Source organism: Corvus cornix, chromosome 15 (assembly GCF_000738735.6).
Source record: "Corvus cornix cornix isolate S_Up_H32 chromosome 15, ASM73873v5, whole genome shotgun sequence".
NCBI lineage: Eukaryota > Metazoa > Chordata > Aves > Passeriformes > Corvidae > Corvus > Corvus cornix.
The window spans coordinates 8306009-8322085 of NC_046345.1; the positions used below are offsets into that span (position 1 = coordinate 8306009).

Consider the following 16077-nt stretch of genomic DNA (forward strand, 5'->3'; position numbering starts at 1 on the left):
CCGGAGGCTGAGGGAGCGGTGACGGCCCCTTTAAGGGGCGCGCGGGGGCGGGGCCGGGAGAGGCGGGGCCGCAAACAATGCCTGGAATGCGGGCCGGGAGCTCCCGGTGCCGCGGGAAAGGCACGGGGCAGAGCGGGCGCCGCGCCGCTTTCTTCCCAGGGCAGCTGCTGGTGCCCTCCCCTTCCACACACGCTCTGCCATCAGGGAAGGGCTGAAAGCAGCAGAAAGGTGTTTCCCAGGGATGTCTCTTCACCGAGCTCTCCCCTCGCTCAGCACTCACGAAATCATAGAACGTTATTCCAACTGAGGCTATTCTACGTCAGGATCACCCCAAAAATTCCACCGTGTGCCTGAGAGCATTGTCCACTCCTCCTACGGCTTCCCCTTGGCCCTTCCCCACCCTCGTGGCTCTCCTTTGGATGCTTTCTAATAGCGTAATGTATTTTTTACATTTTTGTGCCCAAAACTGCACACAGTACACTCAAGGTGAGTACTGACTGAGGTGAGTGGCTTTTCCATCCTAAAATACTTACTCTACATTAGATTCTGAAGAATTACACACCCTGACAAATCACACATGGAGATACGTGCAAATGGGAAGGGTGAAAATAGATTTTACAACCAAAAGTTTGTCTGCAAATAGCCAAAGTAAAAGCCATGCTTGGAGGAAGAGGAAAGCATTCCCACTCAGCTCAGCAGCTGTGGAGAATGACCAGTGACAGGTTTCCCACACATCCAGGACCATCTCCCGGCATCACAGAAATCGCAGCCAGCAGCAGCAGCCAGCTGGGCACACAAGTATGTTCAGAGCAGTTCCTGGTGTACCAAACCAGGCTACAGATAAAGAGAGGACTTGAACAACTGAATCAGTACAAGCACCCTGAAAGCCACTGTAGTTTATGCCAAGACCTATGCCTCTGAGGCACCACATCAAGCTAATTTTTAAAACCCTGTCGTGGTTCTTCATGAAAAGAAGCTATTTGCTCCAGCCTGCTCGTACCAGAAAGAGCTAAAAAGAACTACAGAAAAAAACCCCTTCTACCTATGGCTGGATCTTCTAAGCAGTACTGTTAAAACATAGTTCATGTTTGAGTTGTAACTGTATAAACAAACATTTGATCAGAGGAACAGGCTTGGTGCTGTGGTATTTGGCTGTGCTCTCTCGTTCAGTAAATGCACACACTGTGCCAATTAAAACAGCAGAGTTGTAAATTACCTTTGTAGGGACTTGTCTTTCCTCTCTGTTGCCAGTGCATCCCGTATCAGGTCACTCTGCACATTCTGTGTTGAAATGCAGCAGCCTTTGCACCTCCCATCTGACCATGAGTGCTGAAACTGTTTTGGGGCTATAAGTGACACAAACTGTACTTGACCAGACACACTCAGCCATAAGCACATGGAAGGAAAGGAGAGAGTATCATATATTTGTACAATGAGATTTTGCAATGTGGCATCCAGTGCCACAGTGGTTAGATACAGCTGCACATGAAAGCATGAGGACACCCTCCTTTTGACAACAAAACTCACCAACACTGAAATGACAATGCAGGGAACAGACAGGACAAAGTGTATTTTGTCAGATATGATCTGCTGTGTGACCACAGAGGAAAAAACCAGCATGGATACTCAATCTGTCTTCCAGCAGCAGCAGGAAGTCTCATTCAACTGGGCCCCATTGACCATGAGACACTAACTTGTCTGCACAGGCCATAATTTGGGAATCACTGCTCAAGGCAGATATTCCCCTTCACATTTGTAATTTCCATTTTGTATGTCTGTTGGCATTATTCACTTATGCAGCAGAATGACAGTCTTGAAGTAGTGCTCTTGCTATTGCAGATGTAATTTAAAAATCTGACAGCTACTAATCATTTCTTATTTTTGAAGATTCAAAGTCAGATGAAGCAAGTCTCATGCCACACTTAAACACTATGGCAGCATAGCACTGATCTTAATCAGTTCTAATATTCCTGGCACTTGCATGGCTGACAAAGGCCCCAGAAATGACAAGAAGAGACAAATTCCACTTCCTTTCTTTTAGCCACAGTTATAAGTCCAGGTAGACTTCCTGAGTCTCCCTACTGTTTGTGAGCTCTAATTGTATCAATGAATCCCAATTAAAAGCTTTAAGGCTTACTCAGTTACTAACAGATCATCCAGAATAGTTTGTTTTGTGAGCAACCGAAGGTGTTTAACTTTCTAAGAACACGAAAGCAGTGAAACATCAAAAATACTTAAAAATTAACTCAAAGAGAAACACATTTTTATAACAAGTTTATTCGCCTGTTGTGTGGCCATCATACAAAGTAAGCAGCCAGAGCTGCCATTTTGTCCTTGGGTTTCTTTGGGTTGAGTCTTCCTCCAGGTCTCCGACCTTTGCCCCTTCCCCGCCCTTGCCTCTTCCCTTGTCCCCCACGGTGCATGGGGTGCCTCATGGCCGCGTGTTTCAGCTCCACCAGATCCTGAAACACGGGATCACAGAACACACAGCCCGAATGCTGGGTCTCGTCGCCAGGTAAGGGAGATTTGGCTTTGTTAAAATCCACGTCCACGAGCGCCGCCTCACACAAGTCGCAGGTCTCGGGCGACACTCGGACCTTGTGGGCGTTCTCAAAGAAGTGCACGATCACGTTGCATTTGTTGCAGGCCATCTTCCACTTGGGACCCGACGTCGAGTCCAGCACCAGAACCCCGTTCTCACACTCCACGCACTGCCCAATTCCAAGCATGCTAAGGGAGTGCTGGCACGTGGGGTGGGTGCACTCATTACAGCCCATTCCTGGGGGAAGAGGAGTGAAACCAGACCGCCCTTTATCTCACTACTCACACTACCCAGTTTGAAGGAAGTGAGACACAGAAGCCAGAGACACTCGAGTATACTAGAGATTTTCTAAATCACTAAAGAATGGAACTGCTCCCAAAATGGCAACTTACCTCTTCACAGTTTCAGAATAATCCCCTGCTCAAAAATTTTTCTGTAATGGTTTTCAGACTCGCCATATACTGCCACTGTACAGTACAGGCAGTTTAGACAGATTACCGATGAAAAGTAATTACGTTTTCAATTAAATGTATGGCTCCTCCCTAACTGCTATTTTATACACGAACTACTCACTGTTAGTCCAAGATATTTTTAATTAAAAGATGGTAATAAAAAGATGCGGAAAAACTTCAGTGCACTACTTTAAATAAGTTTCAGTCCCACAGCTACTAAACTAACTGCAACTTCTACCTCCTCTTGTGCCGTGGTTCACTGGAACACTCTTGTATCCTTCAACAGCTTTTGACACACCATTTATCTCAGTATCAAAACATTCCCAAGACCTGTTCTTTGTTTATACTCCTATCCAACCCTACTCAAATTTGCAAGGCATCAGTATTTTGGTGTCTTTCACTGCATGCTGAGTGTTGTGAAGGTCACCTGCAGTGCAGGTAGGTAAATTATTTTCTTACTTGTTTTATGGAAAAAAAAAAATTCAAAAATTTGTTAACTAATAAATTTTGGTCAGTAAGTTTAACGTGAAGTTTAGGGATCTAGAGTCTAATTTGAACAGCACTTTATACTAAGCAACACTGATTTTAAAACTCCTGTAAAGCACATTGTTTAGATTGTACCTAATTTATTTCAAGTGAGGGTCATACCTGCCTGTTTGCAGAACTCCTACCTTTTTTCATGTCCCTGAAGGGAGGATGGTTGTAACAGTATGGACACAGTGGATAGCTCTTTCCTCTGGATCCAGATGACCATAGCACCAGCTCAAAGTCATCCAGGGGACAGCGCAACTCCTTGTAGAGTTTAATGGTACCATTCTGGGGGAGACTGTAGGTGTCATCACAGTGAGAGCAGTGCAGGCGACTCGGCTTGGCCTGGAAACAGAACACAAATCTCCTGAGTAACTGCAGGGTCAACAGAGTTTAAAACTTGTGGTAAACCCAGCTAGAGCTGCTCTCTGGTTTGTTCCCCAAGGCAAAACCCCATCAGCCTTTTTGTTTTAGAAATGCACTCATGACAACCACATCTGAACCCAAGTTCAATACTAGAAAAGAAGTTTATACTCAATGTCCCCCAGCAAGTGAAATTCAAATTCCAAGTATGAGGTAAACGGACCTGAATATACTTCATGAAACGATGGCATTTACCACAGCGGGAAAGGGGTTTGCCTGTGGCAGCCAAGGGTGAAAAAGACACTTCCATCAGTTCATCCATACCTGCAAAAGGAATAATCACATTTATGTTAGAATTCCAGTTCTTAAGAGGAAACCTTGCATGAAATCATCTACAGATCTGTGAAGAAGTGAGATTTAAAATATTTTACTCACAATGCTCTTCCTTGTCTACAAAGACTTTTAAAATACAAAGTATTTTGCACTGAGCATGCACAAACACACAGGTTCAGCTAATCTCAAATTTTCAAAAACTCGCCACTGCACAGGCACAAAATAAACTTGACGTCGGGTTTTGGAGACATGATTCAGTCCATCTCCCTTTGGAGATCAAATTAATTTGACCAGAAACTTCCAGTCCTGGCACAACTTTTCAGAAAGCCTAACCTCTGAATGGAGCCTAATATATAAGTATTTTCTATGCAACAACTAAGTAATTGTAGGGAACTTCACATGTGGAAAGTTTTACCTGCAATAGAATCCACAAAATAGTGAAATTTCCTTTTGAAAATATCAAGGGTGTGCTCCAGGACCTGATGATAATTTGCTTTACCCAGAGCTATTAAGTTGAGTTGCTTCTCTACAGCACTGCGGATCGTAGGAAGAACCAATTCTGCATCTGACAGAAAACCAGAGACAGCAGCAGTGAAAGGTCAAAAATGGATGTAGGAAACTGTTAATACATAAACTGACATCAAAATCAGCATTATTTGAGACAGAAATGCTACATACACAGTGACAACAGCCATTGATATAGTAAAGGGAAAGGAAGGTAAAAGGATGGAAAGGGAAGAGCATTTAACTGACCTATTTTGTAATAACCATGAACCAGAACAATGCCAAGGTTTGTAGGCTTTAGTCTTCGACCACTCTCCACTGTGACATAGTTTCGCTGGCAAATGTTGTTAATGTGGACTGGAATACTGGCATCAGTTCCTGCCACAAAGGAAAACAACAGATCCACCCTGAACAAAACAGAGTTTTCATCAAATGACCCACTTCTGGATTCTCTGGTTTAATGTCAAATTACAGGGCTCCTAAGACTGCTTAAATTCAGGTACTTTCTTACTATTACCCTACTTCCAGTGAATAACTTCTCTCTTTCTAGTAGTTCCTTTGCAATTCTGAGAAGTCTGAAACATATGTTTTAACCTTAATCCTTTCATCTCTTCCAAAGAATTACTATTGGGAAGACACCTATTCTCACAGTTATTTTCTCTGGAAAAAGAGTAAGAGACTGTGTTTGCTCTGACTGGGCAAATTCATGAGAAAATAAACAAGTCAGACTGATAAAGGAAAGTAGAATTGTGGTAAATTGTATAATAAGATACAGAAGGATTACTGAAGAGAGCAAAGCTAAAGCAAGCTGTAAAGACAAGAAATCATTCCTAAGAATGGGGAGGTGCTTCCTTCCACACATCAGCTCTTTCTGACAGAGAAGTGACAGGGATGTGTTATGAAAGGATACTGCTTTGGCCAGAAACCAGAAACTACTAAAAATAAGGATAAGAAAGGGAAAGGAATGTGGGGGAAGAAACAATCTACCATCCCCTGAGGGGAGCTATGGGCATGGTGGTTTGAAGGGGAAGAGATTATCACTGTACATATCCAAATGGATACTGAGAGCTCATTACTGACGGTGCAGAGGAGTGGTTCACACTCTGCACTCTTGGTGGATGTACTGCAGGACAATGTAAGTTAAGCAAGTTCCTACCAATGCCATGCTTTTCCATCAGAGTGATCAGTTCTGCTTCTGTCAGGTAATCAGGAGGGCTGGTTTGCTTTTCCAGCAACTTTATTTCACCAATCGGAAAAAGATCTCCTTTCTCACAGTGGGGAAGGCTCTCTTCTAACGGGATGCTGTGCCATGGCATAATTTCTGTGAACCCTGTAGGTAAAGAAACAAACAACTTGCCAGTTTACCATAAAAGTCTCAGTAGTGCTGCTACATTCTTTTTATAGAGGCCCAAGAAAAAACTTCTGCCTTTGTGTAATTTATCCCCCACAAGGCATTTACTGTCTGTAAAAAGACTGGTCTTCACACTGGCAAATGTGGCATTAAATCTTTGAGACTACTACAAGAAAAATAACACTTTTTCTGTCATAACTGAAGTGTGAAAATTAGGACAGGATTTGGTCTCTGGTTTTGAGAGCTCAAAAAAGTCTTCACAATTGCACTTGTTTCCAAAGCTTCACTTTTATATCCATTCAGTGTATTAATGGGGAAAAAAATTAATCTGCAGCTAATACTTACTCCTGATTAGTCTTACCTGGTGAAGTTACCACCTTTCCGACACAGGTAAACCTTTCAGGGCCAATACTGAAGGAAATGGTGGTTTGTAGGTACTTGCAGTCAGCACTGACAGTGGCAATGAAGTGCCGAGTTATGTACTCGTACAGTCGCCACCCATCTCCACCTGGGGAGAAACAACACCTCAGCCACAAAATATAATAAAATTTCGGTACTTGGAAGCTACTATTCTGGGACAAATTTCTCCTAGAAAAGTAGGCATTAAGCTGTTTTCTTTTTCTTGGCAGTACTGTAGTCCCAAGGATCAATTGCTGAAGCAGCTCTGAACTTCACTGTCACCAGAAGTTTCAGTGAGGATCAAGTTTTCTCTCTCTTCACTTCCTGCCATTCAAATAATTTTAATTTCTGTTGAAACTTGGTGATTTTGAAACTGGCACCTTACACCTCAAGCGACTGATTTCCTCACAGTGTCCCAACACTACTGAATCTGCCTGTACCTAATTCTGCTTCTGTTGCAGCTCTCATTGGGGTGATGGGAGGATGGTCTCCTGCATCATGGCCTTTCCTTGGACGATTGATGCCTTCTGATAGCAGTGCTTTTACCTGGGTGAAGAAAGAAATGGCTTACTCAGATCAAATCTGTAACAATACAACATAAATAAAAGAAACTAGAGCCATTTAAAGTTTCTGAAGGCCTGCAGGTCATAATACACCAAGCAAGATCTAGTCTAAAACACAGACTAGAGAATGATAGTACAGCTTTTGCTTCATGTACTCACAGTTTCTGCCCAGTAAGGATTATTGGCTTGCTGTCTCAAACATCCTTTCAGGTCAAAGTTTTCTGGATAATGGGTAGTTTCTGTTCGAGGGTAGCTAATATAACCCTGAGTGTAAAGACGCTCTGCTATTTGCATGGCATGTTGGGGACCCATTCCTAAGAGGAGACAGGAGAAAACAAAAATCATCTACACATCCCTGTGATTATGGTTTGCTGCATCTGGGTGCACACCTTACCCAAGTATTTAAATAAATTATGGTTTGTCTTTTCCGTAAGACTTTTGTCACCTTGATCTTACCAAACATTTCACTTTTGACAAGCAGCTTTCTAAACTTGATCCTTTGCCCAAAATGATGTATGATTTGTTTTGTTTGAGACGCCGAAATATTTTGCTTTAAAACAGTGTGAAAATCTGAATTTTGTACCTACCTAAAGCAGCACTGGCCACTCGTAGCATTTCTACCGTGTTCAGAGCCAGTGGTCTCTGTTTCACCTTCTCTTTTTTACTCACAGATTCTACCTAGAAAACAGCATTTTCACAGTAAAAGTTCTGACATTTGGTAAGTGCATAATTTCACTCATGCCTATAAACATGTATCATACCTACCACTGTCTATTCTTATCATATCTGCTTCGTTCTCTTAAAACAGTAACCACCAACATATTTTTACTTTAGAAAATCTGACTGGAGATAATTTCATCAAGTTCTAAAATTAGAGTCCCTTTGTGCCAGGACTAGATCAGGTCTACAACTAACTGGGAACACAGCAAGGCAGTTTACTGCTGTCTTTACTTCCCACTTACCTCAGCAGCACACACTTTCACTGCTACAAGGATTTAGTGCTCATTCCAAGCAACAGTAACTATAAGAATGCAAATTTTTAAAAGCTTCAAGCAGTCTTTGAACCTTGATGTCTATAAGCACTTAAATCCAAACATACTGTCAAACAAGTATTGAACAGAGCTGAGTTATAAGTTAATTGGCTATAAAGACTGCACCATACACATGATTAAAAATTTAACTGCAGGAATATTGCCCTACACACAATTAAATTCCAATTTATTCAATGTCTCATGGAAAATAAGAGGTCTGCTTGGAGAGATCTGAACAGTATTTCCTAGCAGCTTTAGCAATGAAGAGTTCCTATCATGAATGACGATCATTTCCAAAGTCAGTACTAAGAGGAGGCTTCTGCTGAGATGACCATACCAGCATAATATGATCTACAAAAAAAAAAATCTCTTGCCTTTTATTCTCATTTACACCAAGATGAATAAAGTAAAAACCAAAATACAGATATTCTACAATCTTTAACAAAAACAATCAAAAGCCCCAATATGCAGCAAATGAAATATTAAATTGCATTTCCTTTATATGAAATATGGATCTACTGACACTTGGTAAACACTCTTACCTTTGCTTCTTTTGCCATCTTTGTTATATTCAGGAACATTTGAGCAACCTCACGATCAAATACCCTCACTCTATCCCAATCTAAAGTGAGAGAATTTTCTTTTTCAGGGCTCACCTATTGGATAAAGATAAAATTAATTCATTCTCCCCAACTCTACTCCTAAAAGTGTGAGAATGTATATTCCCAACAAGAGTCCAGCAAGCAAATCCTAGGACATACAGGATTTGTTAGGATAAATTTAGGACAAACCTGCACCAGGACACCAGTGCTCAAACATACAGTTGTGCTCTTTTTCACAGGGGCTTTTGAGAAGGATGGACCACTTGGAGTTCTGGGGTCTGGGGAATGACCAGAACTATTCCTGCCCTGAACTGAAATACTGTCCTTGTTTAGTGCTGGGAACAGTAAAGACTGAAATAGGCAGAAATTCAAAGTTTACCATTTTGATTTAGCAAAAATCAATCATTTGTATTAAACTGTAACTAGCTCATGTTTTAAGCCCCATGTACAAGAATTAGTATGAAGCGACTAACACGAGAGAGCACAAAATCCTCTGTAAACGGCACCAAGTATTTCCTAGCATGACACACAAGACACATCACAATAGATGACAGCAGATGCCAGATTTCACCTTTTTTTTTTACTTTTAAAATCCAAAAACGGCAACTTTTACCATGCATTCCTTATTTGTGTGAAAAAAAGTCTTGTGATCACAAGCCATAAAACCCTGTTGGTTTGCTCTCAGAGCTTGGACAGCAGCGAGGCTGTAAAACTGCTCTAAGCTGCCAAAGTACTCTGAGGACTCAATTGCCAATTAACACAACAAGCATTTTATTTGCTTTAAAATTCCAATACTCAGCAATGCCAATGTTTGTTGGCAGGCTAATTAATTCCTGGATTCAAATTAACAACAGTCAGTCCAAGGACCCCAGGGAACAAAAGAGAACCATTTTAAGTAGTCTTTTTGGCTGAATCTAAGCTTAGATGATTAGCACTGAAGAATTTTTATAAGCAGCAGACAATAAGCACTTTAATACAAAACTGACATCCTGGAATCTGTTCTTGAGAGTGGTGACACACATGTGAACAGAATGAGAACACATGAGTAAACTATAGGCATTGTGAATTCTTGTCAGCAGCTACGAATTTATGAATGAACAAAATACAAATGCATTTCTTTTGTAAAAACAAGTACTGTAAAACTTACTTTAGCTTGCAACACCCAGTAAGTCTCAGGCTTAAATGACTGGATTTTGTCATGCCTCTCAACACAGAATCCAAGTGTTGGGGTCTGACATGGCCCAAAGGAGATGAGAGAACTGTCTAAATTCCCATATTTTCCCTGAAAATATTTAGTCTGGAACCTAAGGGGGGGTGGGGGGGGGAGTGGGAGGAAACAAACAAGGAACATATGCATTAATATCCTTATTCCCATGAAAAGCAGACGTTTTCATTATCATACACGAACAAAATATGAGTAATCTATAAAATCATTCAGGCATTAGGAAAAGAGCATTCTGAGAAACATCATCTCTTACAGCTAGTTAAGACAATCATTTTGCCTAACAAGGAGCTGGGAGGGGACACAGCCAGGACAGCTGATCCCAGCTGACCAAAGGGATATTCCAGATCATGGGATATCATGCTCAGCATATAAAGCTGGGGGAATAAGGAGGAAGGGGGAACACTTAGAGTGATGGTGTTTGTTTTCCCAAATAAACATAATGGGTGATGGAGCCCAGCTTTCCTGGGAATGGCTGAACACCTGCTTTCCCCTGTGAAGTGGTGAATTAATTCCTTATTTTGCTTTGCTTGTGTGCGCAGCTTTTTTTTACCTATTAAGCTGTCTGTATCTCAAGCCATGAGTTTTCCCCCTTCTACCCATCCAGCACTCTCCCCTCACCCCATGGGTGGGGAGGCAGTGAGTGGCTGTGTGGGGCTTGGCTGGGGTTAAATCATGAGGGCACAGAGCCATTCCTGAACCTTTCACAAAGCCGTCTGCAATCTGTGCTGTCACCTTGTGAAGGCACAGCCAATCCTCAGATCCAGCTCCTGGCGGGCATCCACGGACAGAGCTTCATTGCGATTGGGCTCTCCCAAGTGATTCATGGCATTGCAGATGTCTGTGTCGGTGATGGAACTGAATTTAGCTCTGTAAATCGTCCTCTCCGTGCCACGGGTTTTGTTCATGACAGGAAGAACAGCATCAAGAACCTAAGGAAAATCAGAAGCATAGTTAAAGAGGATTTGAAAGACAAAGGCTTCCTCTCTAAAGGTAAAACTACTCTCCACAAAGTATTTGTTTCTATGTCACTGCTTTCTCAATTCAGCAAAATGTCATGCCAATACATTAGCTGATAAGCCAGAGCAGTATTTGTCCATCCACTCAAAAGCATATGAAGAACTAACAAAACTGAAGGATTTATTTACTATACAGCAACTGCTGGGAACAAATCAGTATTCTTGGCTAAGGGCAAAGACATTCACCAGTGCAGCTGCAGCACCTTTTGGTGAACATGTACCAGTTTCTGTCTGGGTTTATTCTACTTATTGCTAAGGTACAAGTAATGATACAGTGGTACGTAAAGAACTTAAAACAATTACTTGATAAAACGTGTTTCTTTAAACTAAACAAGAAACCCCCAAACAAATACTCTTCATGTAGACTTCTGGGAATAGGATGTTAAAAAATATCTTAGCAAAGTTTTAGTTCTATGCCTTTTATGTGCAGAGACCAAATTTCTGCAGTAAGCCTACACTTACAAGCAGCTCCTGTGCTCTAAAGCATCTAATTGCTTAATAAACAAAGATAATTGAGATGAAGTTTTATAAGGACATAAAAATAACCACTCCAGCTGGGGAATACAGACCAATTCTCGAAGCACTGGAATGTTCTAACATTTAAGAGACCTGATTGCTCATCTGAGATGATCAACACCTCTGAAATTTATTTATACTCCCACAGAGTTCAAAGCATGTGAGTTTTTCCACCAAGGCCCTCCATGCCTTCAAAACTATTCAACTTTAGTTTGAATTTTACTGTATACTCATAAAACAATGCATTGACAGTCTTGTCAGACATATATTATGGGATTGTGAGTCTTAAAAATGGAAACCTTACTTCAAAACAGATGTTTTCTCCTTCCTTATCGCAGTCCAACCACAAGACAATAAAATCACAGCCTCTTCCCTCCACCTGTGACAAAAATTAGCACAGTTCTTCAGCAACTCAAAAAACACCTCCCCCTCCCTACCTATAGATTTCTCTTTCTGGTTTCAGCAGGGCATGTGAAGTGTAAGCAGTAACCAACACAGACTTATTTTAAAGAAGGCATTTATAAGCTGTGCCTTGCACTTGCTGTTAAAGCTAAACTTGCATCCAATGCTCCAATTCCGAGAAGCAGGATATCAACAGTCAAAAAACTCAGAAGGCAATGGCAAAAGTGAATTTAACAAAGATTTCAGACAGTGTAAGAACCAGCAAAAATAAAATATTATTTATACTATGTTAATAAAATAGATCTAACTGTGACAAAAAGCTACTCCCTGCAGGGAAGGAAATTCTTATTTAGGAACACAGAAAAACATAACTAAAGAAAGAATACCTGTAAAAACTTCACCATGGTCAGTTTGGGATTAGCCTCTTTCTTTTCTGTGGGAGCTTTGCTAAAAAGTTCTGCTGGATCCACTTTGTCCCAGCTGTTATATTTTCCTGAAAAGCAAAAGTATATTAAGTGGAGCTCTGAAGACATATTTAAAAAACAAACAGCTTTGCTTTGCAAAACACTTGGCTTTCAAAATTTGTATGGAAAATTTTCTACCTTAACACATCTCGCTTTACTGTATACCAAGGGACCTCTTAGCTTTCTCTGAAGGACTTGGCAGTTCTACAAGCAGTATTAGTTAAAACATCTTATGAGCAGGCAAATACCTATGAAATCCAAAGTCATGACGTGACCACACACAGATGTCATCTTGAAGTGGGCACTCTGTCCTAAAAAGGACCCAGTGTACTCATGCACAGAGCATGCACCGTTGAGTCCCTTGCGAGAGGACATGTTCCCTGTGAAAATAGGATCATAAATATCAATGAGGTAAAAAAAAACGGCTATTGAAACAAATTATTCTGTGTGAAATTACATCCCCCTTTCCTCAGATCTTACAGCTAGGGTCTTCCTGATAACAAAATTCTACTCATTGATCAAATGTTTATTTCATTAAGTATCAATTTGGGCCTTTTAAAAAGTATATTTCATGTTCAAATTAAAATATCCATTATCTCCATCAGCCTTTCTCTCCCACCAGGAAACCTTACAAAAATACAGCTAGTTTTCTAGACCACACACTTACAATAAATTTATTTTATTTTCCAGATAATTTATAAAACTTCAAAAATCTCAGAACAGCAACTTGCTACTTGATTGGCACTTTCCAGACACCGTATGCTCTAAGGCACACTAGAGCTACACAAAATACCAAAACCAGACTCCTTTATTCTTGGATTAAACAGGCACCAGCCCATAAAAATAATCAGAACGTGATGGGACACTCCGTTCTTTTATGAACTACAACCTGTCCGAGGCCACCGTTCCCAGGAGGCTCCGGCCCCAAAACAACGCAGCCACTGCCCAGGGTGCTTCTCACCCTCACTGCAGTGACAGCAAACCCGGGAACCTCCCGGCAGCTCGCACACATCCCTGCGCTCCGGCCGCGCCTCCGGAGCGCTTCCAGTGCCGCCGGCACAGCGGCGGGCACGGGCACCCGCCCCGCCTCCCCTACCTCTCGAGAGGATCTTGGCGATGGACTGCGCCAGGGACGGCTTCTCCGCCACCATGAGCACAGTCCTCATCTTCGGCCACTGCGGCGCGGAGCCGCGGGGACGGGCCGGCGCTGCTGGGGCGCGGCGGCTCCCGCGCCTGAGGGGACAGAGCGCCGCTCAGCCCGCCCGCTCCGGGGCACGGCGGCACCCGCAGCCCCGCGGCCGAGCCCGCTTCCACCGGAGCGCCAACCACGCAGCGCGACCGCCGAGGAGCCACCGCCCACCCCGCTCCGCCCCGCCGGGGCTCGGCCGCGCTCCGCGCCTCAGCGGGCGGCCATAGCCGCGTCACTGCCGGGTCACGGCGCCGGAAGGCGCGGGCGGCTCCACGGGGCTGCGGCGGTGCGGGCGGGCGCGGGACACACAGACTTACACGCACATACTCACACATACACATGGACGGACACACGGACACACACACATACACACATGGACGGACACACGGACACACAGAGACATACACACACAGACATACACACGCATACACATGGACGGACACACGCACATACTCACACATACACATGGACGGACACACGGACACACACACATACACACATGGACGGACACACGGACACACAGAGACATACACACACAGACATACACACGCATACACATGGACGGACACACGCACATACTCACACATACACATGGACGGACACACGGACACACACACATACACACATGGACGGACACACGGACACACAGAGACATACACACACAGACATACACACGCATACACATGGACGGACACACGGACACACACACATACACACATATACACATGGACGGACACACACACACATACACATGGACGGACACACAGACACACACGCATACACACACGCATACACACATATACACATGGATGGACAGACACACATACGCATGAAGGGACACACACATACACAGACACACACATACACACAGATGGACACACACACGCACACAGACACATACGCATGGACGGACACACACACAGACATACACACACACAGACATATACATGTACACACATACATAGATATACATACGGAGACACATACACATGCACATATACATACACACACACATACACACGCACATATATACACACACACATGTATATATTTATATACACACATTCACACTTTCTCACTATACATACACACATATACATATACGCACATATACATACACACACACGTATATATATTTATATACGTGCACTCTCACACTTTCTCACTATACATACACACACATATACATACACACACACGTATATATATTTATATACGTGCACTCTCACACTTTCTCACTATACATACACACACATATACATACACACACACATGTATATATATTTATATACGCACTCTCACACTTTCTCACTATACATACACACACATATACACACACACATACATACACACACATATACACACACATACAATGTATAGATATTTTTATACGCGCACTCTCGCACTTTCTCAGGTCTCTCCCAGGGCTGGCGCCCGCCCGCTCCAGCGCCCCCTGGCGGCAGAGCCCCCGTGGGCTCTCGGCGGCCGGGCCGGGCCGGGCCCGGGTCAGGGCACGGCCGCAGCTCAGGTCACACGCGGTGCCCGGCGCAAGGACCTCGGCAAAGCGCACAGCCGCCCCTTCCTTCCAAAGCCCGTGTGCAAAGTGTGCCATGCCGTACAGAAGCGCTGGTACCGCCCCGCTCCTTCGTCCACACAGGTGCGCAGAACTTGCATCACCACACTCCTTTAAGAACACACACACAGATTGTATCTGCTCTGTTCGAGGGACACGGACCTCTGTACCCGTGCCCAGTCCATCACTCAGGTTCCAGTTTCCATAGACACGGAAACACTACAAACAGTGTCGGACACTGATGGCATCTCCTTCAGTGCAAATAAATTCCCCTTAGGAGTCTTAGGAGCACCTAGATGACACAATGGAAACAATCTTGATTTTTGAATGATTCCTGAAAAAGTGCATTTTTTGCACATTAAATTTTAGTTGAATGTTGATGTCTCACTTAGTCAGAAGTACAAAGAAGAGAAAAGAGAGTGGGAAGGGAAGGCCCAGGCCAGGAAGAAGCACACTCTTCCCTCATCCCACCTTTCCCCCGGGAGAAGACAAGGGCTGTTGCCCCTAGGGGCTGCAGCTCCTTTCCTCAAGTTGTGGAGGGACCCTTTGCCCTGTCTGTTGCTTCCCAGGGGTGCTGGGCCCTTTTAAGGGGACTTGTTCAGTGGACTGAAGCTGTTTCCAACCTTTCCTGCAGCTTTCAACTCTTCCATGCATCCTGAAATTTATCAAGGGAAGAGCTAAAGAGGGAAGCCCCAAGCTGATGGATTTTATAAGCACTTTGTGGAAGAGCTCAGCTCTCTATTTTTACCCCCGTGGTTGTGCATCGATCGCTGCCAATGTTTATAGCACTTTTCCTAGAGCTGCTCAGTACCATACAAACCCAAAGAGAAGAGATTGGGAAGCAGCCAGGATCAGGATGTATATCAGCCTCATGCTGGGTGAAACAAAAAGGAACTAATTCACCTTCAATTTGATTAGTAGACAATTAATAGACACTGAAGCTACTAGTGAAAGGAAAAATCAAAGCAAACCCAGGCCTTTTAATTCTTTGGCAATACTAAAGTTAGAACATATTGAAACAAAC

The 16077-nt window shown here is 43.2% G+C and overlaps 1 protein-coding gene across 1 annotated transcript; it reads right to left on the bottom strand.

Moving 5' to 3' along the window:
- Positions 1 to 2257: 2257 nt before the first annotated feature.
- On the bottom strand, positions 2258 to 13642 carry TOP3B (DNA topoisomerase III beta). Its single transcript, XM_039561303.1, has 17 exons — positions 13388 to 13642; positions 12540 to 12671; positions 12214 to 12320; positions 11730 to 11804; positions 10626 to 10822; positions 9816 to 9972; positions 8609 to 8722; positions 7623 to 7713; positions 7195 to 7349; positions 6913 to 7018; positions 6435 to 6581; positions 5879 to 6052; positions 4972 to 5100; positions 4634 to 4783; positions 4109 to 4209; positions 3666 to 3867; positions 2258 to 2779 (listed from the first exon to the last, which is right to left on the bottom strand). The coding sequence occupies exons 1-17, from the start codon at positions 13455 to 13457 to the stop codon at positions 2298 to 2300; spliced, it is 2589 nt and encodes an 862-aa protein (XP_039417237.1). The 5' UTR covers positions 13458 to 13642; the 3' UTR covers positions 2258 to 2297.
- Positions 13643 to 16077: the final 2435 nt, after the last annotated feature.

Bases quoted from the DNA above. Each gene is read 5' to 3' on its own strand.
- TOP3B (XM_039561303.1), bottom strand. From the start codon at position 13,457: ATGAGGACTGTGCTCATGGTGGCGGAGAAGCCGTCCCTGGCGCAGTCC. The intron at 7,019-7,194 runs GTGAGTACATGA...TTCTTCACCCAG, and splicing joins ATCCTTACTGGGCAGAAACT to GTAAAAGCACTGCTATCAGA. The intron at 2,780-3,665 runs GTAGGAGTTCTG...CTCTTCCCCCAG, and splicing joins CTTCAGGGACATGAAAAAAG to GAATGGGCTGTAATGAGTGC.